We start from the raw sequence: 27,706 nt of genomic DNA, 5'->3' as shown, positions 1-27,706 counted from the left end.
CTTGCAGCACTAAATCGTATGTAGATTTCTACACGTTAAGTCTATCATAGTGTTTATCAACTAATTCGGCATAACGAGTACTTTGGGGTAAATCAAATGTTTTGATTGAAGAGGCATCAAATTTCCACTCTCCATTATAGAAAACGAAAACTTCAGCTGCAATAAAAACACATGATTTGATTTAAAAACGGGAAATGGATAACTAATACTTCGCGGGAAGCCCCTTCGCGAAACGGGAAGGCCTTCGCAAAACGGGAAGGCCTTCGCAAAACGGGAAGTAAACCCTAAACAACAGTGATTCGAAGATGCATAAACCAAACAACAATAAACTTAAAGTATCATAGGATAAACGTACCAAGTGGAATAATGCTCGTGCTCGTCGTGGAGCTCATTGTCGTGGATTTCGCCGTCGCCGCCGATCGCCGCCGTAGCAGCAGGCCAGTTTAGAGAGAAGGAGAAGAAAAGAAATGAAAAAAATAGGCGAGGTTATATTAAATAGTAAGGGTAATCTGGACATTTTCACTTTGCGAAACGCGAAGCCCTTCGCGTTACGCGAAGAGGGTAATTTCGTCCAAAAAAATATAAGTGACCACGAAAGCAATTAAAATTATCAGCGACCACCAGGTTAAATAATCTCATCTTTGGGGTCATTTCGTCAAATTTCTCAATCTAACTTACATGTTAGTTATATAATCAATACTAAAAGTCGATATCTAAAAGGTTAAAAGTCACAAATTCGATTATGACTTAAAATGCTTTAAGTTTGAAAGTTGAGTGAAAAAGATGATTATTTGATTAGACATAATATTACATCTCCAAAAATTTTCTTAAAAATACAATAAAAGTTGCATTGAGGTTCTCTCAACAATTTCAAGCCTAGTTTGATGGATTTTATAAAAAAAAAAAATATATACATTATTGATCACAAAACCTTATAAATTGTTATCAAAAGAATAAACTCTTATGCTTCACTTATATAAAGAACGAAGTAAATGATACCAAATTTGTGAAAATTCAACACTACATAGAGATGACTATATTATATGTAACTATATTTTCAACACACGTTTTTCTATTTAACTCGGATTTCTTAAATTTTAAAAATTAAACAATCATATAAATATATAAAATAACATAAACTAATTGATAATCAAAATCAATCTCTTTTAAATAGTTTTGAAATCTAAAAATTATATGATAAAATAAATCTTTGACAATTGAACTTCTTGCTGAATGCTGCTGATTATAGTTCTCCTAACCACGACCGCACAACCAGAAAGACTTGTTGAGTAAAAGAGGCATCACAGGTAGATTTGAATTTAAATTAATTAATATTTATTTTGGATAATTTAAGTAATATTAATCCAACTCGAATTAAACTCAGACTGAATTCAACTTAAACTAAATTAATATTTCATGTTAAATTTGGGTCAACCTAAGATATATTCACCTTACACCAAACCATGATAGATGAAGAAAGAGAAGTTAAATCTTCTTCATCAAATTTCACTTTTAACTTCGAAAAATAATATTGTTGTTTAAATAAAAATTATCTAACCCTAACAATGTCTCATTCAAATTCTTCTATAAATACATCTAAACAAACTTTTTTTCAAGATAAAATAATAAAAAATCACTGTTAATAATACACACTCTTCTGTCCATATTTTTACTATCTGTGTATAGATAGATAGATATATATTATTTAAATGATAACATGAGCCAAGAAAGTGAAAGCATAGTTTGTGTTTCAGAATGATCTGAATAATGTGTAATTCTCATAAAAGAGATAGCCTTATATCTTACGTGGCGTACAAAGGAAGAACCATTTATCCCCTTCCATTGGCACCACTAATTTCTCTCCCTCTCTGTTCTAAAATCCTTTTGAACATATCCATTGAGAAATCATCAACTTCCCTACCAACTATATTGTTCCTGCATCTCTCTGTAGAAAAAGAGCTTACTTCCTTTCTGGGTCCTCTAATGGCTAATAAGCCTGTCTCAATTGAAGTTTGGAATCCAAATGGCAAATACAGAGTGATCAGCACAAAACCCATGCCCGGTACTCGATGGATTAATCTACTCATTCAACAAGACTGCCGTCTTGAGGTCTACATCACTCTCTATCTCTCCCTACTCAATTCCTTTCAGTTATTCATCCTTGTTTTGTTTTCAGATATGTACCCAGAAGAAAACAATCCTATCTGTAGAGGATATCATAGCTCTCATCGGTGATAAATGTGATGGAGTGATTGGTCAGTTGACAGAGGAATGGGGAGAGACATTGTTTTCTGCATTGAGCAAAGCTGGAGGAAGAGCTTTTAGTAACATGGCTGTTGGATATAATAATGTTGATGTTGATGCTGCAAACAAATATGGTGTTTCTGTGGGAAATACACCTGTAATTACTAAAACTCTCTATTAACATTGTTCTTGTTCTTTCAATTTTGACATAAAATGATATGGGTAACAAACAGGGAGTGTTAACTGAGACTACAGCTGAGTTAGCAGCTTCTCTGTCTTTAGCAGCATCAAGGAGGATTGTTGAAGCAGATGAGTTCATGAGAGCTGGTCTTTATGAAGGATGGCTTCCTCATCTGTATGTTTCTTTTATTCGTTTTTTTTTTAATTGAGAACTGGTTATGATTGTTTTCATTTTACTCTTAGTTTTGTAGGCAATTTGCTCAAAGGACAGACTGTTGGTGTTATTGGTGCTGGTCGAATTGGTTCTGCTTATGCTAGAATGATGGTAGTACGATAATATACAACATTTGGTTCTTACTTCTTAATCAAATTACTTATTTTAAGTCTATTTTAAATAGGTTGAGGGATTCAAGATGAACTTGATTTACTTTGACCTTTACCAATCCACGCGATTAGAGAAGTTTGTCACAGGCATGTCTTACATTGATCAATTATAACCAGATCTTTGTTATCTTGAATTGATGTGTATGAATGAATGAATGGTACAGCATATGGTCAGTTCTTGAAGGCAAATGGGGAGGAACCTGTCACATGGAAAAGAGCATCAAGTATGGATGAAGTTCTTCGTGAGGCTGATTTGGTAAGGAAACAAAACTTATCATCTGATAAAGAACAGCTATAGTTCTTCGATTGAGGATACTCTTTCAATTTCAGATAAGTCTACATCCAGTGTTGGATAAAACAACTTATCACCTTGTAAACAAGGAGAGGCTAGCTATGATGAAAAAGGTGAAATCTTGTTTTTTGTTTTAAGTTTAAAGAGGAAGATATGTTTATTTATTATGTAGTATGTATAATTAAATAATTTCATTCAGGATGCAATCCTTATAAACTGCAGCAGAGGGCCTGTAATTGATGAAGTAGCTTTGGTTGAACATCTTAAACATAATCCCATGTTTCGAGTTGGTCTCGATGTCTTCGAGGTTACCTTTCTTTGAAAAACAATTTAATCTTAGGAGTTGTTAATTTTCATGTGTTTAATGATATATCATATATTGGAGTGTCTGTTTTTTGCATCAGGATGAGCCTTATATGAAGCCTGGACTTGCTGACATGAAAAACGCAGTAATTGTTCCTCACATCGCCTCTGCATCCAAGGTTAACATCTTTTACTCCTCCCTCATTTATTCAACTTTTTTTTTATTCCGAAACCTCCCTTGGTTGTTAATATCGTGATCTTGGTCGTGGGCAGTGGACTCGAGAAGGAATGGCAACACTTGCTGCTCTAAATGTGTTGGTAATGAATCTAAATCCATCGCCTGTATAATTGAATTTATTTTGAAAGTCCTACAATTTTTATTTATTTTGTATTTGCGGATGGTTATAGGGAACGATTAAAGGATACCCAATTTGGCATGATCCAAACCGAGTCGACGCATTCCTCAATGAGAATGCTCCTCCTCCGTCAGCTTGCCCGAGCATTGTCAACTCAAAGGCCTTAGGTAACATTATCAGACATTTTTTTTGGTTAATAATTGACCTATTCTTGGTATGATAAATTTGAGCTAGTCTAAAATTCAAATGAAATAATAATCCATACCACATATACTTTTTTATTTATATGGAAAAAAATTTGTTACAAATTTAGTTTTTTCTCAATTAATCGAGATACAAGACATTTAGTGAGATCAAATTAGCACTGTCCCGCCAATTAAACTAGTCCTTATTTTTCCTCTTTCTCGTTCGATTATGGAATTTTAGGTGTTTTTTAACTGTTCGATAATCAATTTCGCTAAAAGAAAATGATACTTTCTCACTTCAGATACTGGATTTGTTCTTATTGCAGGCTTACCAGTTTCAAAATTATGAAATGGTTGGGCATTGGATTCATAAAGAGAGGGAGATGTGTTGTAATATTTCCAAAAAAATGCATTAATCTGATGTAATTTGCTCATGAAACTGCTAAGCTATGTATATTTTATGTTTGTCAATAATATTTTATTAATAAAAAAAAGAAACACTATCCATTGGGAAAATGATAAACTTTATTTATTGTGTTTGCAATTTCATTAAAATTATCAAATACATCAAATTAGTTAGGCGAGGAATCAGCATGTTATTTGCAGGAAAGATTCAAGATTCGGTAGTGTGGTGTGCTTAAAATTTGTTTAGGGTGGGTTAAAATAAAAAATGATTTTTTTTTTAATAAAACGGGTAAATAAAGGTAAGTTTTACCATTCTTTTAATAATTAAATAAATAAAATAGTGAATTTTATTAAAAATTTTTAATAATTAAGGGGTAATGTCATATTTTAACTGATTTTTTTTTCTGGGAGTGGGCTTCAGTCCACCCGAGCCCCTACATAGATTCGTCTCTGTCTATTTGATAGGGATGTTAACGTGGACGGAAAATCTATTTACTATTCCCGTTTTTACTTCGGGAATATATTGTTACTACCATTCTTGTCCCCATTTTGGGAACTTCTAGAAGCCACCATTTATACTATATTCTCTAGAAAAAAAATATTTGTATATAATAAAATTATATAATTTTTTAAAAATATAATATAAATTGTAATATATTAAAAAATTATATTATTATAAAGAAATAAATTTAAACTTAAATATATTTGTGAATTTTATATATTTAATTATGTTTATAATATTCGGACAGAATCAGAGTGAGATCGAAACAGTGATACAAATATCATTCCCGATCGATTCCCGATTAAACCGGGAAAAATTGTCTAACAATTCTGTGTGGTTTCAAATTGCGATCGTACTACTCGGTAATGATTTGTATAAATGATTTGGTGATAATATAAATTAATTAAAACACAAATTCATACTCTTAGAATAATAGTGATTAATAGTATATAATAAAATTATATTCTTGGGTAATAATTGGTTAATATAATAAAAAAAATTATATTATTATAAATAAATAAATTTAAAATTTAAATATATTTGTAATTTTATATATTTAATTGTGTTTATAGTGTTCGGGACAGAATCGGAGTAAGGTCGGAATAATAATACAAATACCATCCTGGTCAACTCCTGATCATACCGTCAACTCCTGATCATACCGGAGAAAACTGTCCAAAAAGATACAATTCATACCAATATGGTTTAAATGATCGGTGATAATATAAATTTAATTACAACACTTCAATACTCAGTGATCTAATAATATATAATAAAATTATATTATTGGGTAATGATGCATTTATATAATATAAATTATAATATATTAAAATTTTATATTATTATAAAAAAATAAATTTAAATATATTTGTGATTTTATATATTTAATTGTGTTTATAATGTTCGGAACAGAATCGAGGTGTGATCGAAACGGTGATCCAATACCATCCAGTCAACTACGGACTACTGATCAAACCATGGAAATCGACAAAGAGACGATTCAATTTGATTACTGGTTTCAAATTGCAATGATATTACTTGTAATGATTTGTATAAATGATTAGTTGATAATATAAATTAATTAAAACATAAATTCATATTTTTGGGATACTCATGATCTGTTGGAGTTTTAAAATTTTATAATAATATATATTTTATTTTTATATTTTTTTAAATTATTAACAATCATTCTTTTAAAATAATAGTAGTGTTCTTACAATTTAATTATTTAACTAGAAGGATAATAAAAAATAATATTTTAATGATTTAATTAATATTAAAAATAAATAATTATAATAAAACAAAATTCACCATTCTTACAAATATTTGCTTATAGGGAGAAAGATTAAAGAAAGATAGAATTTCATTTTACTTTTAGGATAATAAGATTTCACATTTAGATAATTTAAAACTTTATTCATTTTAAATTTATTTTTACTTTATTTTTTCATATGCAATGTATGTAGAAGATAGAATAATTATTTCTTTAAATATTCAAAATATGAAATGAAATACTTTGATTTGTTATATAATAAGTTAGGTAAATAATATTTCTTATAAATTTAATTTAACATAAAAATTCAAAATTTTATATTTAAAATATCTTATACAAATTTATATATAACCTACTAATTTTATTTTATTTTAGTAAAGATGACAATTTGAAACACCTTTCGTTTGGAAAAAATCGAATGGAGATGATATTTGTGTCTAAATTCCGACCCGTCCCGATTTCACCATATATGTAAAATTATCGATATATTTATTTATTCATTATATTTTATAAGTTATAATTTTATTTCTTTATAACAATATAAAATTTTAATATATTACAATATATATTATATTAAAAAATTCGTTAATATAATTTTATTATATAATTTTTTATTTTATTTTTTAAATATTTATAAACGGTGTTCCACGGTGATTCTTAGAAACCGAACGGGACGATGATGGTATTTAAAAAATTTCCAAAATAAAAACGGAACGAAAATATTAAATGCATTCCCAGTTCCAGTTCCAGATACGGACTCAAGAATTACCATTAGGGTGGACTTAAAAAAAAATTAAAATGAGTTTAAAAAAAAGTTGGATAAAATTGAATAATATAAGAAAATTATAAATTTAATAAAGTATAAACATGAATTTAGTTTTTTTTAGATTTATAAAAGAAAATAATGGATAAAAATTAAATAAAAAATTTCTACTATAACAAAATATTTTTTTATTATTATAGCATAGATCATATATTCTTATATATAAGGGAATATTAAAATATATATATATTATGAAACTAAAATAAATTTAATAAAACAAAATTTTAATTAAGTTTCTATATAATTAAATATAATAAAATATTTTAAATTCAATTTATAACTGGTAAATAATAATAATAAACTTTCCAACAATAATTAATAGAAAAATATAAAATAATATTTAGAAAAATATATATATATATATATATATATATATATATATATATATATAAATAATATGTAAATAAAAAAATTCATAAGATATAATTTAGAAAAAAAAAAGTAAAAGTAGGTATTATGTAAATAATATTAATATTTTTTTTTTGAAAGGTTGAAATAGACTATTTTAATATACATATTTAAATAAAATAATTATTATTATAAAATATGATTTGAATATAAAGAAAATAAATAAATTTAAAAGATAAAAAAATATCCATAAATTATAAAAATACTAAAAATTATATCTGACCAAATCTAAAATATAATTAAAATCTAAATAATCATTCAAATCAAACAAAAATAAAATAAATATATTAACTTTTTTTTTCTCTCAAAACAATACTTACAAACCTAAAATTGCATCATATATATATATATAATTGAATGAGCTATGGGTGGTTTAAGCCCACCTCAACCCCTTGATATCTTAGCCCCTTGGTGTGTTCGTTCTTGTCCAGTTCCGAACCGCTTCATTGTCATCCCTAAATTTAAGTGATAAACATTTTATTTCAATTTTCACTAAAAAAAATGTAAACAAAAAATATTATTACACATTTTTTTTTTTTGTTAACTCTCTAAATTAAAAAAATAAATCATATATTACTAAACAACTTAAAAAAAAAAAAAAACTAAACTAAGTTAGTTTAAAAGAAAAATATATTTTGTTCTTCTTGTTTATTGCAAGTTGAATTTTCTTTTATAATATTAAGAAGACAGATAATTTATTTCTATGGTAACCCCAAAATGAAAATGATGATTAAATTGTTTAAGATGGGTGAAGATGGTTATAGAAAAATTAGTTCCATTTATTTTATATTAAAATTTAATAAACAATAATTTTAAAAATAAAAACGAGAAATTTGTGACATACATAAAATGTAACGTAAAAAAAATAATATTATTATATTTTAAAGTTGTATTGTGAAGTAACGCTTAAGAAATAGTGAACGTCATACAATATAAGGTCAATAAACGTTACAAACTCTTTAATAAACACGTTGCGCACGATTGCACGTGTGAGAAAAGAACAATGTGTGAAAAGATAGGGAACGGTTCAACTTTTTTAGGACGTGGCAATCTCTTATTGGTTCAAACACGTCGAAAACATTTTCATTTTAGATTTATTTTTAAATTATCAAACAATTTTTTTTTGTGTGTGATTAGTTCAAAATCAAAATGTAAAATAGATTTTATTTATTAATAACATGTCATCAATAACCATAATTTTGATATTTCTAAATATAATTGTATTATTACCATAATTGAAAAAAATAATCTTTCCAAAAAATTATTCTTCCAGACATGTTATAAATACAGTTCGATCTCTTTCCATTCAAGCACATCATTTCTCTCTCTCTCTTTGCAAATTCTAGGGTTTCTCTTTTCCGGCGATTAAGACCTTCCTTTTCCGATGTCGGCGTCGAGGATTATCACGTTGAAGAGTTCCGATGGGCAGCTATTCGAGGTGGAAGAACTAGTGGCTCTTCAATCTCAAACGATTAAGAATTTAATCGAAGAATGCTTAATCGAAGACGATTGTGCCAACACTATTATCCCGTTACTCAACGTAACCGGCAAAATCATGTCTAAGGTGATTGAGTACTGCAAGAGGCACTTGGAGGTGATTCGGGATGGGGATAGAGCTGCCATAATAGATCTCAAGCATTTCGATTCGGATTTCGTCAAAGTAGACCTGGACACTCTGTTCGACCTCATTCTGGTTTGATCTTTTTCACTTATAACTTATCTTATGATTTTGGAAATTTATTTTGATTTTGAATGAATGGGTGTGATTGAAATTGTAATATAATTTGATAGGCTGCAAATTATCTGGATATTAAGAACTTGTTGGATTTTACATGCCGAACTGTGGCTAATAAGATTAAGGGAAAGACACCTGAAGAGATTCGCAGGATTTTTAACATAGTCAATGATTTTACTCCTGAGGAAGAAGAAGAAGTTCGTAGGGAGAATGCATGGGCATTTGAATGAAAGATTTGATTTTGGATTGGAGAAGAAGGTGTTTTTGAATTGAAATGTAATGTTGAACCTTTTCTTTTGTGTTATCATAATTATCTATCTATGCATGTTTATCAATTAAGACTTGAAGTACTTTGAATTATGACTAAATCTTTTTATTGCATTTACTATGTCTTGTTTTTCTTATGGTTTTAGAAGGTTTATGGTTAGATTCTACTTAAAATACATTAAAAAATAGTTAAGTTGATGATTTTGGAAATATTGAAGTTTGTATTGATAGATCCATATGGAAACAATTTATAGGCAAAATCTTTTTTGAAAAAAAGTTTTGTGAATAATTTTTATTCAATTCTGGACTTAGATACAATTGAAAAAATGTTGTTAATATAAAATCTTTTTTGAAAAAAAGTTTTGTGAACAATTTTTATTCAATTTTGGATTTAGATACAATTGAAAAAATGTTGTTAGATGAGTTGAGCTTACCAATAGACTTTTATTGTTTTTTTTACCTTTTGAATTGTCACCTATTTAGCCCAAACTACTTAGGTGGATTTTAAATTACTTAAATCTCTTATTTTTTATCCTTAAACTATTTTTTAAAACAAATTGTCCCTCAAACTTGTAGAAAGTTCATCAACTTTCGAAACGTTTATTAGTTTATATATATTATTCTAATCATTAATCATTAATTTTTATATTTTTATATATAATTATTAAATCTCTTATATATATATATAATATTTATATAATATATTATATATATTATTATTGTTATTATGTATTAACATTAATTTTTATATTTATATAATTCTTAAATGTCTTTTATTAAAAAATATATATATTATTTATTTTTATTTATATGTAAAATAAAGTTTAAAAATAATTAATATAATTTATATATATATATTATTTATAATCATTAATTTTATATTTATATATATAATTATTAAAGTTTATATATATATATATAATATTTATAAATATATTTTTTTAAAAATAATTTAAGAATTAAAAATAAGTGAGTAATTAAAAGGTCACCTAAATAATAGTAACAGTCTTTATTTATTTATTTATTTATATATATATATATATATATATATATATATATATATATATATATATATATATATATTATATACATATAAGAAATTTAATAACTATATATATAAATATAAAAAATAACGATTAAAAATAATATATATATTATATATATATAATATTTAGATGTAAAGTCGTTAAACATAACCGAAAAATTGACCGAATTTCTAAAAGTTTGAGAAGTGATTTGTTTCAAAAAAAAATAATAATAATTTAAGAGCTAAAATTATACTATTGAAGTAATTTTAGGGTTATCTATGTAATTTTCATTTTGTAATTTTGAATTGTAACCTATGTAGTTTGCTAAGATAGTTCAAATAAGAAAAGTTCTATTCTCATTTAGAATACCTTACGTGAAGTATTTGTTATTACTAGAGACTTAATGTCACGAGTTCGATTCTCATTTAGAACGCAATAAGTGAAGTATATGTCATTATTTTAAGCATGCTAACATCTTACATTAAAATAAAATTATCACAATTTTAGTAATAAATAAAGCGTATGTTTTCTCATTCTAACGTATTATTTTTGTTTTAAAAATTAATTTAATAATTTGGTGAGGGTGGGTCGAGTGATTAAAAAAATATGTAATTTTTTTTTTTTAAAGTGTGATAAATTAATTATAAAAAAAAGTTTATTCCTTCTAGAGAATAACATATAACATATGCCACCATTTGAAATTAAAATTGGAGCGATCAACTAATTCTTACTTTGTTGGCCTCATCATGAATATAAATATATGTTTTAGTTTTATTGTTAGGTCATAAATATTTTTACTTGAGAAATTATTTAAATATATTTTTTTTAATTTATCATTTACTTTTATTTGTGTTATGTTGTTAACCCTATAATAGTAAAGACATACAATGTCAAGTTGTATGCATTATCTAACTTAAAAGATCTAGAAGCATATGGTATTATATATATTAATTAAAAAAAAGATAATGTTAATTTGTATATTAAATAAAACTATTTGAATTTTAAACTCCTTTAGGCTATTTTTATTTCATCTTTAAAATAGAATATGATATATTTTTTATTATAATTTTTTTTCTTTTAAATATGATATTTTCTTTAATAATATTTTTAATGGATACTAACCCACTAGATTATTGTGCATATGATTTTTTTTTTTTTAAGTTGGATTACTAATAAGAACATGGGTTCATATTATCAAACAATACTAAACTAGATTAAACAAGACCTTACATGAATTATAAAAACAAACAACATTGACTATAAAAAAACATTACTAAACTAGAATAAGATAAGAAAACAATGGAAAAGGAAAAAAAATCCCAATAAAGAAGAAAAAATATGTATCAAGTCAAATAATAATGTAAAAAAACGATAATGATAACATTCTGACATCAACATAATAACATATATTAATGAGACAAAAGGGTATATGCCTATTGAATTATTTTTTTGTTTGTTAAAATTTATTTCATAAAATTGTCAAAATAAAATTAAAAGTAATATTTTTTAATTCAAAATTTTGATAATATACTATTTTGACTCATTTTATATTTTAAACAATTATGATTTCTAAAAACTAATAGATATATGTGATTTTTTGAAAAATCATGATACTTATTGAATATTATGTCATTGTATTATCAAATTAAAATATATTAATATTTTACTTATTTTAAAAAACGCAATAATAAAGAATCAATATATAAAAACTATCCCAATTAAAACACAGACAAAACAAGAGAGCTGTTTCTTTTAAATAGAAGATAATAAAACCTGACCAAGGCCTGAATCTTATATTTTGTTATGTATTGATATCTAATTAAAAAAAAGAATACAAATTATTTAAAATAAATAATATAACTATATTTATATACATTTATGTAATAAGTTTAAAAAATTTCACGTGATTATCAGCATTATATTTTAAGTTAAAATAGATGTCATCATCATGAGCTGTAAAGCTCAATCAATCTAACCCAATATTATATTATTATATTTTAAGTTAAAATGAATGTCATCATTATGATTTAAGTTAAAATGAATGTCATCATTATGAGCAACACATGAGCTGTAAAGTTCAATCAGTCTAACCCAACATTATATTATTATATTTTAAGTTAAAATGAATGTCATCATCATGAGCAACACATGAGCTGTAAAGCTCAATATTATATTATTATATTTTAAGTTAAAATGAATGTCATCATCATGAGCAACACATGAGCTGTAAAGCTCAATAGTCTAACCCAACTTTAACCTTAACCTTAACTCTAGTTCTAGGAGCTCTAACCCTATCTCTAACTCTAGTTCTAGCTCGACTAGCCCTAACCCTATAGCTTAGTCAATCTAGCCCAACTTTAACCCTAATCCTAACTCTAGTTCTAGGAGCTCTAACTCTATCTCTAACTCTAGTTCTAGTCCTAACCCTAACCCTAATCCTAACCCTAACCCTAACCCTAACCTATGCTTATGTAAGAATGCTTGGAATTTGGGAATACGAGAGGGGAGCATTAAGGGCTTCTTTGAAGAAAGAGTTTTTTTGGGTTTTACTTGAGTTTTATTTTAAAAACTCTTGTTTAATAAAAATTAAGAAAAAATTGATTTTTAAAATTTGAAGACTAATTTATCTTTTGACTTTAAAGAATATGGTATAAGTGAGTGAATGATAATTTAGAGAGATGATAAAATTATAAAGTATTTTTGATATTTAAATGATAAAATTATTTAATTTGATAATTGATAAGATGTTTGAATTTTAGGATAAAAATTGGGTTTTATCAAAAAAAAAATAATAATAATAATAATAAAAAAAAATAAAAAAAATAAAACTCTTTCATCAGACGATTTCTAAGATGAATAGAATAGATAGATAATAGTTATTTTTTTAGGGTTGTTATTTGAGTGTTTTTATAATTTATGATATTTTTTTTAGACTATTTTTATTTTCTTTATATGTAAATAATATATTAAATAATTAACATTGTAAAGACCTACATATCTCAACCTTTTAACCAATAATAATATTTATATTAGTTGATGACTAGTACGTAGTAGTGTTACATTATTTTTAAATTGTAATCCTTACAACTACAATTTTATTTTTCTTTATTTTTTCATGTTCATCCCATTTTTTTTCATACTTCACCCTAAACCTAATTTTTGAGTCCTTGGAAATTAGAACTTTGAGAAAGTCAAATTTTATAAAAAAAAACTAACAATATAAAAAAAATTGAATATTTGGACTAGATTATGTTATATTTTTCTTGTCAATCTATAAAACTTAAAAAAGTAAAACATCAAGCCCAACTTTTTGAAGTAAAATAGATTAAAATAAAAAATCATTTAAATCCGTGCCCAATGTTATATTTTGTGTTTATCAATCTAAAAAGGTAAAAGATATATTAACAAATAATTAGTTTATCAAACAAATAATTACAAAATGTGACAACATATTAACATTATAATAATAAACATAGATGTTTATATTAATTAAATTAAATTAAATAGATCAATGCTATAATTAGTTTCACACATACCTGATAGGCTGATACATAATTTAAATTAACACTAATTTTTTATTCACGAGAACAAGATTTTAACAAATAATTTTTAAAAATATAACATTATAACAATAGACACCATGTGATTATAAATTATAAAAAACATGTCAACATTAATCTCATTTATATAAAAAAAAAACACATTGATTGTTGTTTACTGTGTTGCGACGAGATACTAAGACATATTATTCAATTTAAAGCTTTTTAAAATGTTTATACTTAGAGCAACTCCAAACCCTAGTGCAAAACCATTCTCATAGTCATTTTTAATCTCTAACTGAATGACAAACAAAAACGCAAAATTGAAATCCCTTTATTTTATTCCTCTCCGAAAAACCCATATATAACGCTTCATGAACGCTTATTTTAATTAAATTTAAAAACAGTTCTTAAAATTTATTAATATTTTGATTTTGATATTTAACTCTTTATATTATTTATTTCAAACTTTTAATTTCGTCATTTAACTTTTAATTTATATAATATTTATTTTTATATATATATATTTATTTTTATATATTTAATATTTTGTTTTTATCCTATATATTTTTATTAATATTTGTTACATTATAAATATATCATAAATTTTACAATAATGAATAATATTTAATGATGTTTAATTTTTTTTTTAATAATGTTGGTTTTAATATAATTTTTTTTTAAGTGTAGTTTGTGTTTATTTAATAATGTTTAATTTATTTTTTTGTTTGTATTAATTAATTTTATCAAAAATTTAATGAGTGTTTTTGAAAAAATATTAAGTTTAATTTGTAAAGTTGATAAATATATTGGTAGTTATTGAAAAAGTTAAAAAGTTGATATATAAAATGAAATATTTTTTAAATATTTTTTTAAGTTTGAAAATAAATTTTTAGATCGAAAAGAATTATTGTTTGATGTAATATTTAAAAAAAATAAAATATGTGAGAACATTAATTATAATTTAAAATTTATGTAATATAAAAATTTGATTAAATCCAGTTTCATATTAGTGAAGGTAATGACTATATAATTTGTATTGAATATTATTTAAATATATGAAAGCTCACCTCAGTGGCTCTAAACTTGTATTCTCAATTTGTAAACTATCTAATACTTCGGGACCAATTTTAATATTTTGTCGATGAACATTCATCTAGTCTAACTTTCTATTTCCCATTTGTATTCCTTTGCATCTTTATCAAATTAAATTTATTTTCATAACTATTATTTAACTATTTAAATTCAACTTAATTATAAACTATCACACTTAACTCAACCATCCAATAATAGAGTACCAAAAATAACTTTTAACTAAAATTAATTAAATTATATTTATAAAATAATATTTAGATTATGGGTAATAGTTTCAATTAGGTCTGTACACCACCAATAAAAAAACTAAATTGTTGAAAAAATCTCTCATACTGTCGTTTAATTTATTAGTTAATTCAGTTAGTTTAATCTGTTTAAATATTTTCATTAGTTTGCAAAATTTATTGCTAAATAATACAATTATACATCAAAATTATTTTGAAAAACTTAGTTTTAACTTTTAAAGATGTAACTAAATTATGTATACATCAAAATACAAACAACAATATTGAAAACTTAATTATTAAGAAGATTTAAAGATGTAACTAAATTATGTATAATGTTTTTTCTAATTTTAATCGCGTATCTCAATAAGATCGAGTATGAAATTCTGTTTACTCATAGCACTACTAAACCAAATAACCAAGTTAAATCGTTTAATTGTTCGATCTTTTCGGACTATTTTACTTGTACCCCTAGTGTACATACTTTCGTACCATTAATTTCCAATTTACATTTTACATACCTAATAATTCATTTATTTAACTCATTTAATACATAAATTCAATATTTCAAAACCAATTTTAATTCTATCAACCACATCCTATTAAAAACTTAAACCCATTCTACAACTAAATTTAAATAAAAAAACTTTAATAAATTCTTGTCTAATTAAATTATATTTAAAAATGTTATCTCAATTCTACATTCAGATGAAATACCTAACAAAAAAAAATGCTTAAAATTTTTTATCTACAATTTCTCATCTAAACTTCAGATCAATCCTGAAAATTGTTATCAAATGAGCCCTTGTAGGGACCAGATACAAAAACATCTCAAGAACTAGGGTTTGGAAATGGGGAATTAGCCCAAAAAAACAAATTCAAATTCACTATTCTAATTGCTTAGGCTACTTATATCCCATTTCTACACACAAAAATTCCCCAAGGCCTAACAAATGAAGTATAGCAAATTAATATTTTTTTTCTAAATCAACAATAAAACCGAAGAGAAAACAAAGCAAGAAAAACCCGAAAAATGAGTAACAAAAAAAAAGAGAAATGAGAAATCTTCTTGACCAGAACAAATGTCACAATTAAGTTGACCAAATTGTTGCCTCAACCCAAATATAGGGAGAAGAGAAGCCATAAAAAAATGAAATGGGTTATAATTCATCAAAATAGAGAAGAAACTTACATGTAAAAGCAATTTTACACATTCCAAATGTGTGCATTTAATGTTAACTGGTCAATCTTCGTCGCTCGGTCAGCACTGTAACAAAAAAAAGAATCATGCAGCCAAGTCTCGAAATAATCCAATATTCATTTTTTTTTCTTTTACATTTTGAGAATATCCAAATCAAATCAAAGCATGTATAATGAATTTCCATACTTCACAAGAAAACAAAAAAAGGGAGCCAACCTGTTTTGTCCATTTCGAATAAAGCGACTTACAACTGCTGCAAATGCTTATATGCATCATCGTCACAATCAGCTCCGATTTCTTTAAGTGCTGTGAAGAGCTTTGGTAAAATCTTGGCTAACATGAGCTTAAAACCGACAGAATTTGCATTGGCACTATTTTTATCACTTGTTATTATAGGAGATGCCTCTTTCGAGAGAGAACCAATTAGGTTTCCTTTCAAGTATGCATCACAAGCTTTCAGTATGTAATGCCCTCTCTTTCTGAAATGTTCTTTCACAAGCTCTTCAAAGTCCTGAAACACCAAACAAAACAATTCCTTCTCAATAATTATAATAATCCTTTACAAAATAAATAATACGAAATCAGATGGTATGCAGACATCTTGATTCGGAAAAGAAACCACCAAGAACTTTCTAAATCTGTATGATTATGGCAATGTTTATTTGAATCAAGTTCTCTAAAATAGCTTAATTATTTATTATTCACTCAGTAAACTATGAATGACTTTACTTGGTAATATAGTAAGAACATATAAACCAGCAACTCTAACCATGTAAATTAATCAAATTACATTATTATAAGGGTAAAATAGTCTTTTAAATATTTTTTATAGACATTATTTCCACATTTTATCAAATCAATTTATATATAAAGTATTTGAAATTCTGATATTTATTCCACGCACATAACTAATTTGACACTTAAAATTCAATATTCAGCACTTGATTTTCAATTTATCACACTCAAAATTTGGCTTAGTTAGGTAATACAATAAGAACGTAAAAAAAAAATACAATTTTAACCCCTATAATTTAATAAAATTATGTTACTACAAGGATAAAACGGTCTTAACCACTTTCCCAACATTAATTTCACATTTTATCAAATCATTACTATAAATTCAAGTATATTAATTTAGTTTATTTATCATTTATTTCCCGTACACTTGACTAATTCGGCACTGAAAATTTAGTATTATCAACCCTAAGTTCAGTTTTCAACGAGGAATCTGCAGTAATAGTGTTTTCAAATGAAGTAATTACTATAAACACTTTATAGCACATCTAATAAGAACAAAACAAGAAAGTAAACATTCACAAAAGTATTAAAGCATAAAATATATCACCTTTGGAGGTCTTCGCATAAGATACATCATTGTCTTGCAGTTGAGCAAGAACGTATTCTCATTGTAGGACAATGAATTCTTTTCTCCTTCCGCAGTCCCAACTTGCTTATCGTACCCAGCTTCATTGAAATATGGCTTGGCATTGAGTACTAGACCCTGAAGGGACACGAGAACTTGAAGAATACTTGAAGCCGAAGGATCCCATACTTCATTGCCTTTGCCAGTCCAAGTATTCAAAAGGCTAAGGCACACTTTGCCTTCCTCGTACAAATTTGGGTTTATTCTCCAACCTCCTGAATGATAGTATAATGACTGCAATACAACAACAAATGAAATTATAGCCGCAGACTTCAAGTAAATCAAGAAAATGCCAAGAAGTTTATTAGTTGAGTATTCAAAAGGCTAAGGCGGTGTTTGATATCAGTTGAGTCCTTATCTGAATTAAGTTTATTTAATAATTGTTATTTAAAATCACTTAATTATTTATATCCAACACCAATCAAGCTTACAAAATCTAAGTAACATTTTGAAGAATAATCAGCTTTGCATACCGGTGGAACATCAGGGTATTCAGGTGGAAGGTGAAAATCAAAGAAGAAAAGCCCATCTTGATAAGGCGTACTGTATGCTCCAACTATTATAGCCCTTATCAGATCCATACGATCTTCATACACTCGCACATAAATCCCATCTGTTCACAATTCAAGTTGATTAGTTACATGATAAAATGGGACCATTGGCAATTACCTAAATCCATACTATAACTTATCACCCAGAAAAAAAAATTACCTGGCAGGTTATTCTGAAGGATACTCCAATCTTGCTGTACCTTTCTTAGCCACTTTCGACCAGCATTACTCTGCAATATGCATGGAAACAATTAAACCTCACCCAGTACTTCTTTATCCTATTTAGAGAACCAGTGAGTGACTTGCAAACACTGACAGACTACAAAGAATTAGCAGAAACTGAAGGATAAAAAAATATATTTAGACATCAGGGCCTTGTTGGATGTGAAATAACCTTTTTTTATGTAGGTTGTTGAAAGTTATGTTATTTGGGTAAAATTACATTAGAGGTATAAATATATGATGAAATTATTATTATTTTAAATAGATTGTATTTTGGTATTTTTGGTTTGATAATTTGAATGATATGATCGATGGGTAGATTGTTGATTGAATAGTGAGTTATTTGGAATTAATCTAAAATAACCCACGTCAAACAAGGCCCAAGACAGTCCATCATGAATGCAAGTTACACAATGAAAATGGATATTCCCTTTATTTATGGATAATTATGATGCAGCTTTAGAAAGCCAAGGTACAAACTCTAAAAAAATATGTACCTGTCTGTTTGCACCTATATAATAGTGGTCTGAAGGATCTTTTGCAATGTCAAACCCTTTGAAGACAGATATACCATTTTCATTTGATGACGAACCATGTATAGTTACAGAATTCAAGGAACAAAGCACTTCTGCCGCTTCCAAAAGAGATGGTTCAACAACTTCATTTTCAACTGTTGTGTCAGGTGCAGAGTTATCATTGATATTAGAACCATGGGAATTTAAATCCTTGCTCGAATCACCCGCATGAACTTCTGTTGCTCCAAATTCAAGTTCATGTTCATCGGAGGATTCATGGATAAATGATTCCTGGTCCTTACGCCCACGGGAAAATATTCCAGATGCTAAACGGGTTACAAATCCAAGGGCAGCAAGGGGTATAGAAAGTGGCCCAGTCCTAATATTGTTATCTCCACTTGCTGTGCTGTCCTCTGATTTAGGAGTCATACCTGCATCATCTTGTTGTTCATGTTCCTACATAAGAAAATCAACAGTTAATACTCATGAAATTTTAGTAATAAAGGTTCAGAAATTATGACCAGAATTAAAAGGTGTGTAGCATTAAGAAGGTTCGACCTGTTTAAGTATTAAAAATATTTAATATAATAACAATGATCAATTCAAATTTGGCCATTGTTTGATGTGGGTTATTTGAGATTTTTTCAAATAACCCACTACCCGATCAACAAAATAATCATGAATCACATTATTCAAATCATCAACCAAAATACCATATTCCTTGAAGGAAACCAATATATATTTATACTCCTAATGTCTTTTTACCCAAATAATCTGATTATTCAATGATCTGTATCAAACAAGATTATTTGGAAATAAAACCACTTGGTTATTCAAATATTCTACTCATCAAACAAGACCTTGGAAAAGTTACAAGGAAAAAATAAAGTACTAACTTTATGCAAAATCATTATTGTATTCACTTGTCTTTTTACTTCTATGTGCAGAATTCATAATACACTTTCAGCTTGCTATCATTTTAACCAAGCCAAGCACATCCTACATTTAGGCCTTGTTTGATGAAGAGTTGTTTGATTTTAAATAAATAACCCCTTATCCATCATCAACAACTTTATCAATCAAATCTTCAACTAAAATACCCTTACTTTATATTTTATAATATCTTAAAATATAAAATACAAAACATATTTAGTCATGTAACCCAAATAATCCAAAATAATCTACTTTTTCATCAAACCATGTTTCTTATTTAAATTGGATTGTCTGAAAAAATTCCTACATCAAACAAGTAGATACTCAGACTCTGATGTTATGTAGTAGCAGTTATAAATAAATCAAGAAAAGTTGAATAGGGGCCCACCTCAATTCTTTCATCAAGTGTGTCCATCTCATCATCATCGACTGTCTCCCAGCTTGCTGCTTCATTGCTAACATCACTTCCAGCCCCAATGGAATCATCATCATCACGACCAACAACGTAGATTGCTTGAGGGCCAACCTAGTTACAAGCCAAAACATCCAATTGATAAGAACACTTATGTAGAAGACATTTGAGGACCAAAGAAGCAACATGTGGGGTCTAAACATACAAGAACGTTTCAGATGAAATTCCCAATATTTGTTTAATGCAGAGAGCTCACAATATATATAAACTACAGGGAAATATATCAATTAGATGTGAAACAAGAAACAGAAAGAAAAAAATAGCTTTCCCAAGAAGAAGACTTAGAGCTTGTTTGATATGGGTTTACTTTGGAAAAAAAAATCTTGTTGATGAAAAAGGAGATTATTTTGGGGTTATTTGGGCTAAATGAATAAAATACCCTTGAAGTTAATATTTAAGATGTTAAAAATAAAGTAGGGGTAATTTGGTATTTTGATTGATCATTTGATTGATGATGGGATAATGATTATTTGGATTAAATCTAAATAATCCTTCATCAAACAAGGTCTTGAGTTCCAATATTTACATTCATCGAGCCTTAAGCTCCTATCTTTACATCCACAAAATCAAACTAACGTCCTATGTTATGATTAGACAAGAAGGTATGTTGAACTTCTTGACAATAAGGAAGGTGAGCAAGAGTACAACCATAAGAATGCCTAACAAAAGAAACATATCACCATACCAGAAACTAAATTAAGAGTACCAGGAAAAAAATGCACCAGTCCTTCATGAAAATAGAGAAAAGTTAGTAAAATTTAGAAGATTTGCATTCCATACCAGGGAAACCATCCCATCTGCCCATGTGACTTCAATATCACCATTCATCAGACCAGTAATGTTCCCAACCCAAGAGAGATCTGAGAATTCATCATTGGATGAAGCAACTATTTTCTTATCTTCCTTGCAATTTATAAGATTTTCCTTTGGATCATCAGCAACTTGCTCTGACTCAACAAGAGATGTGATAAATGAAACAGGTGTCAACCGAACAACTACATCACCATAGCAATAGTCGTAGTCTGGATGTCCCTCAAGCTCATAAACACTAACCATCTCCTCTTTGTCAAACTCTCGAGGATCTTCTGCTCTCGACACTGGTTTCAGCCATCTAACACAAGCAGTCCGTTCTTTTGCATTAACACTTTTCACTAAACCAACACGCCGAACTTCAAGAGAATCATTGCCATCATCAGCTGCTTTCTCCACCACATACTGCTCTGCTACAAACTCATGATCACCAGGGCTATCAATAGGAATTAAAGAAATAGAATCCAATGCCCGTCCTGTAGTTCCATCTTGCCATGCTACATCAACTTTTGTTTTAGTGTTGACAATCAGGGTAGCCCTTTCAAAGTTTTCATCCTTTTTGCGAGCCTTTTTATCCCTTCTTACAACTTTTCTAATCTTCTTGCGGTGAAGAGGCCAAGTTTCATGAACAGGCTCCTTCGAGACTGACACAGAACTACCGCATGAGCTGGACTCAGCTATGGTATTGCCATCTATGTTTGCAAGGGAGGAGTCCAATTCATTCTCTACATCAACCTCCATTGTCTCGCCATTCTCATTAGGTTCATCTTGACTGACCATTTCTGAATTGCAACCATGTTTCACCTCAGTCTCTGTGGAGTCATGAATATCTAGGTTTGAAGGACCCTTGGCCAGATGAATAGAAGAAGATAATGGAGGTTTGGGATAAAGGCACCAATCACCCAATTGCCAATTGGCATGCGAAAAACAAGAAAGTAAATTTAAGTTCTTTGGGTTCTGTTCTTCAGCTGGTGAAGAAGAAGAATCAGGCCCATAGCCAGCAGAAGCTATCCAATAAATAAATACTGATCCAACAGTGACCTTGGTTACAGTGCCCTCGAGCCGATTAGCTTTCCACAAACCAGACAACCACCTAGAATTCTTAAAAACAGATGACGATGTACCCTTTACTCGTTGGCCAGGATAATAAGGGAAATGACTGTCTTCCAGGAGATTCTTGCCAACTGGTTTAAGTCGAAGCGGGTCAGCCTTCAATACTTTACACATAGAACCATCATTAAATAACACAGTAACATTATCTAATACATCATCAACTCTACCCAGCCAAGTACCATGTACTACATAGTCACCAATAGTGAAATCTCTAACACGTTTCAAGTCTCTCGATTGAACGTCGTATATTATAGAACCATCACTAGTTAACAAATCCACTGACATATTGACATCAACAACCACTCCAACTTGACCTGTTGGATCTGAAGCTGCAGCAACAAAATCCCCATGTAAAAAACCCCTATCAAGGACTTTTACCTCATTAAGATTTTCTACCGTCTCTGTTTCATCAATCCAAAGCACCCGAACCTGGTCAGGAGAAAGAGGACCACTCTTTCCAGACTCTTTGTTCTCATCAGCACTCCTAGCACTGTCATTTCCAGCAGCATCATTTTCACTACAGACGTTTCCATAATCTTTGTTCTCATCCTCATCATCACCGGCATCCTCGTCATCATCATCATCTTCGTCATCATCGTCGTCATCAGTTATACTGCTATCTGAATCCGAATCACCCGCAACTTCCATCACAATACCGATCTTACTATCACGGTTGTTCCTCACAACATCTTGCCTATATATATAGGTAGTAATATTCTTCAAGTTCCCAAGAACAACATTATTCCCAGAATCTGCTTCGGGATTTGATTGATCAATTGCAGGATTCACAATTCCATCTATAGCTATCCCATTAGCTAAAAATTCACCCGGTTTTCCTGCCTCCATCTATCAGAAGCTAACGAAATACAAAAGTTTATTCAGGTTCAATCCATATCCATAATACATGATTATCAATAAAAGAGTTTATAACAGTCAATCTTCTTCTTCTTCTTATGTGTTCATCTTATTCAGAACTCAAACTATTATTCAAGTAACTTATTCAAGTTATTTCAGCAACTCAAAACAAAAAACAAAAAGCGTACAAAATTCAAATCCTATTTTCCCCTAGACTCATCCATCTTATAAAAATCAATCAATACAGGAACGAATAACTGTTTACGAATTAGAAATCATCTAGAGAAGCTCAAGATGAAGATCTTCAAATTAGAATATAAAAAAGAGCAAATCCGTAGAAGAGTCTAATATAAATTGATTGAAAATAAGTAGAAATCGATTATGAAGAATCGGTGAGTAGAAAAGCGATGCAGAGTTGTATCGAAAATAGATATTAACGGAGAAAGAGGAAGAGATCTCTTAGGAAGAATTTACCTCTGAAATCTGAAGTTCAGGAATCAAGATAGATAGATAGATGGAGAATGATGATTTCCGTATCTTCTTCTTCTTCTATTGAGATTGATTGATTGATTGAATGAATGAATGGATGAACGAACGGCTCTTCGCCGTATAGCTTTGCCTGGAATTAGTATGAGAAGAATGAATGAGGAAGACGGAGCGAGCTGCAAGCTAGGCTAGGCTAGCGGTGAAATGTTATTCTAAATTTCGTCAATTCTATTTATTTCTACCTAAATTATAATCCTCTTTTATTATTTATCATAATTAATAAATAAAAAATACCTATTTTATATATATATATATATATATATATTTTAAACAAATAAATGTTATTAAATTTATTATTATATATACAATTTAAAATAATTTCATAATATTATTTTATCTAAATTTGTAACTGATTAAGTGTTTTGAAAAAAAAATTGAGTTTGTTAAAAAAATTAAGAAGAAAATTATGAATAAATATAATTTTTGTCTTTTTAAAAAAAATATAAATAAAAAATAATTTATTAATTAAAAAAATTAGGGTGAATGTCAAATTTGTACTATAAAATTTTATTTATTTATTTATATTACTTTTTGGAATTGGCTGAACTATATAAATTTATCCTGATTTAAATTAATATCTAATAATAAATTTAAGAAATAATAATTTTTAAGTAAATTAATTTTTTTATCCAAATTGTCTTTCTTTTATGCATTAATATATATATTTAAAATAACAAAAGAAAAAGGAATATATAATCAAAATTAAATAAATATTGAAAACATAACATAATTAACAAAAACCTATAAAATGTCTTCTCTTAGAATTGACTACCATATGGGAGTTTTTAAACAGTTATTATATAAAAAATATAATATTTTAATTATAATTTAATTAGGATCAAATCTTAGAGTTCATATTTTTTCTATAAAATGAAATTTATGAAGGTGGGACACCCTGGAACGATGGAAGTGGAGTAAACAAAATTAGCATTTTTTATTTTTTTTAGTATTATCTTTGTTTAATTTTGGTAAAGTAATCATGAAAATTTATGTTAAATTTAAAAAATTGATATTGTTACTTATCTAATTAATATATATATATATACATTTTAGTTTTAGAAAGTTAAAATTCATATTCATATATTCACTCTAACTTAAAGATATTTTTAAAGTGTAATCTAACCTAAAATATTTTAATTATTTTGTCATATATCTAAATATTAAAACACTTGTTAATATATTTATTGCTCCAAACAAAATAACTATATGGCCTTTTCGGTTATGGGTTTTTTAAAAATTAAGAGAGAAGTTTTCCCAAAAAAAAATTAAGAGAGAAATAAATTGAATGATGGATGATAATTTTTAGGAAATAATGATTATTTTGGATAAAAAAAAACTTAAAGGGTATTGATATATATAATTAAAATATAAAATAATAATTTAAATTAGAAGGTATACTCTTTTAATATTTTGATTAATGAAATAAATGATATGATTGTTGAGAAATGATTTATTAGAAAATTGATTTGATTTGAATTTTTAAAATAACCCAAAAAGAACCAGACCTATGTCTTTCTAGTTTGATATTAGCTTTTTTTATATAAAAATTAATATCATATTTTTTAAATTATTTAATTTATTAATAAAATAATTAAATATTTTTAATTTATTTTTATAAAATTTAAATAAAAAATACATTATAATAATTTAATCAATAAAAATTCAAATAACCTTTTTATTATTATCAAACAAGAAAAGAAAAAACAAATAATCAAACTTCAAACAAACAAGCTCTAATGTCAGAGATTGTTTGATTTTGTATTTTGGAGTGATGTGAATTTTGAGATTTAAAAATAAGTATATATATATTTTTTAAAAGGTAGATAATTATTATATTTTTGACAATTTAGTAACTAAATCAATTTTTCTAAGTAAAAATAACATCATTGATTAAAAAAGAAAGAAATATAAGAATTACATGATCTGCCAAACAAGCTAGAATCCTTCAAAGGAAGGAATATTAGTGAAAATTTTCCTTTAAGTAATGGGTGACCATTATGCCAAGGGAAATGACAAGAGTAGGTAAAGCATAAAACCAGATTAGAAAATAAGAATGAAATTATATTTTTATGATTGTAGGATTATAAATAATATCAATATAATTTTTAATTGAAAACTTGGGTTCTTTTTCACTTTTTTTTTCCAGAGAAACTTATGTTTTCAGACAAGGCACAAAGTTGATTATATATAAAAAAATATATATATATTATCTATTGATAAATAAAATAGTAAAAATTAACACAAATAATATTTGATTAATTTGATTTAAATATGTTTGAAAGCACTAAAATTTTAATTACCCAAATTTAAAAAATTATAAAATAATTATTTAAAAAAAATAAAATTAAAATAATTAAAATTGAGGTCAAAACACAATTAAATAATTAACTGAATTAACTAAATTAATTATTGTAATATTTAATTTCTAATTAATTAAAATAATGGTAAAAAAAAAAATAAAATAATTTGAGATAAATGTTATATTTATTTTATTTCAAATAAATTTTAAGAAGTTAAAGAGAATTAAAATAAATAATTTAGGATAAATGTTATATCCATTTTATCATAAATAAATTATTTATTAAATCCCAAAAATATAAAATAAATAAATAAATTGACAAAAAATATTTTGTATAATTTGTAGGTTGAAAATGAAGCAAAAAAGGATTGAAAAAAATCAATTTCAAACAAACTTTAAGACGGAAAAATGGTCGGAATTTGCTGCAACCGAAATTAAGAGAGATCAATGCAACAAACCTCATAGTCATCGAATGAGCGCTGGATAGTCATCCAACGTCCGACAGTCAGTCGCGTCGCCCGCTGCAACGGAAGAGATGCACGTTCGCGATACAAGGGAACAACTAACGCGCGCATCAATGTCGTTAGTCTAGATGCAACGGAATGCTCAAGCCTAGACGAAACACAAACATAACTCCCAAGCGTCCGCGCTTTGGCCCGAAATATCGTCGTTTCTCTCCAGGTTTGTCTTCTTCATCGCCGTGAACAACAATGATGAACAACTGACATATTTGATTTCTCAAAGATGGAAATCCAACGTTAATTCACCAAATCGACCAATTCAAAAGATGAAATGATCACCCTATCATGGTGATCATTTCACCTACGATCATATGCCTCATCATGGCTTGATTGATCAAGTTGGTTGAAGAACAAACAAAACGTCATTGATGACTTTTGACTGAAATTCGATCCACTTGGTCGATCAACCGACCTTGTGAGACTATATATAGCCTAGAGCTGAAAATGAGACGAGCTGCTCGTGAGCTGCTCGCGAGTAGCTCGGTCAAAGCTCGACTCGAGCTCGGTCAAACTCGAGCTTGAGAATGCTCGAGCTCGACTCGTTATATAATCGAGCCGAGTTCGAGTAGTTATATACTCGGCTCGAGTACTCGACGAGCTACTCGAATATATATAATTTATATTAATATATTTTATATTTAATTTATATTTTATATTTTATATTTTATATATATTTTTTAATTTATATTTTATATTTTATATTTTATATTTTATATTTTATATTATATATTATATATTTTATATTTTATATTTTATATTTTATATTTTATATTTTATATTTTATATTTTATATTTTATATTTTATATTTTATATTTTATATTTTATATTTTATATTTTATATTTTATATTTTATAATATAAAAAATTGTAATACTTTAATTAAATATAAAATATGAGTATTAAAATATAAAATATAAATTTATACCCTAAATGGCTAAATCCCTAACAGGCACCCTCTCTTCATTCTTCTCCAGTTCTCCTCCAAAGTCCAAAATCCCTAAC

The 27,706-nt window shown here is 27.2% G+C and overlaps 3 protein-coding genes across 3 annotated transcripts; 2 read left to right on the top strand and 1 right to left on the bottom strand.

Annotated features, from left to right (window-relative positions):
* Positions 1-1,886: 1,886 nt before the first annotated feature.
* LOC124931277 (glycerate dehydrogenase HPR, peroxisomal) lies at positions 1,887-4,488 on the top strand. Its single transcript, XM_047471709.1, has 12 exons — positions 1,887-2,109; positions 2,177-2,401; positions 2,478-2,599; positions 2,668-2,749; positions 2,823-2,895; positions 2,973-3,064; positions 3,139-3,213; positions 3,300-3,407; positions 3,505-3,582; positions 3,677-3,721; positions 3,812-3,926; positions 4,271-4,488. The coding sequence occupies exons 1-12, from the start codon at positions 1,984-1,986 to the stop codon at positions 4,291-4,293; spliced, it is 1,164 nt and encodes a 387-aa protein (XP_047327665.1). The 5' UTR covers positions 1,887-1,983; the 3' UTR covers positions 4,294-4,488.
* A 4,197-nt stretch (positions 4,489-8,685) lies between these two features.
* On the top strand, positions 8,686-9,467 carry LOC124931842 (SKP1-like protein 1B). Its single transcript, XM_047472414.1, has 2 exons — positions 8,686-9,048; positions 9,147-9,467. Exons 1-2 carry the CDS (start codon positions 8,740-8,742, stop codon positions 9,318-9,320), a joined length of 483 nt encoding a protein of 160 aa, XP_047328370.1. The 5' UTR covers positions 8,686-8,739; the 3' UTR covers positions 9,321-9,467.
* Positions 9,468-16,290: 6,823 nt separating this feature from the next.
* On the bottom strand, positions 16,291-24,020 carry LOC124928681 (probable ubiquitin-conjugating enzyme E2 23). The gene is made up of 9 exons (XM_047468934.1): positions 23,813-24,020; positions 21,341-23,339; positions 20,477-20,614; positions 19,138-19,611; positions 18,579-18,648; positions 18,341-18,480; positions 17,790-18,101; positions 16,661-16,955; positions 16,291-16,510 (listed from the first exon to the last, which is right to left on the bottom strand). The coding sequence occupies exons 2-8, from the start codon at positions 23,327-23,329 to the stop codon at positions 16,689-16,691; spliced, it is 3,390 nt and encodes a 1,129-aa protein (XP_047324890.1). The 5' UTR covers positions 23,330-23,339; positions 23,813-24,020; the 3' UTR covers positions 16,291-16,510; positions 16,661-16,688.
* Between the last annotated feature and the right edge of the window lie 3,686 nt (positions 24,021-27,706).

The sequence above is a fragment of the Impatiens glandulifera genome, chromosome 3 (assembly GCF_907164915.1).
Source record: "Impatiens glandulifera chromosome 3, dImpGla2.1, whole genome shotgun sequence".
Taxonomy (NCBI): Eukaryota; Viridiplantae; Streptophyta; class Magnoliopsida; order Ericales; family Balsaminaceae; genus Impatiens; species Impatiens glandulifera.
Note: the sequence above shows the minus strand (reverse complement) of the source record. Positions and strands in the feature narration are given on the sequence as shown.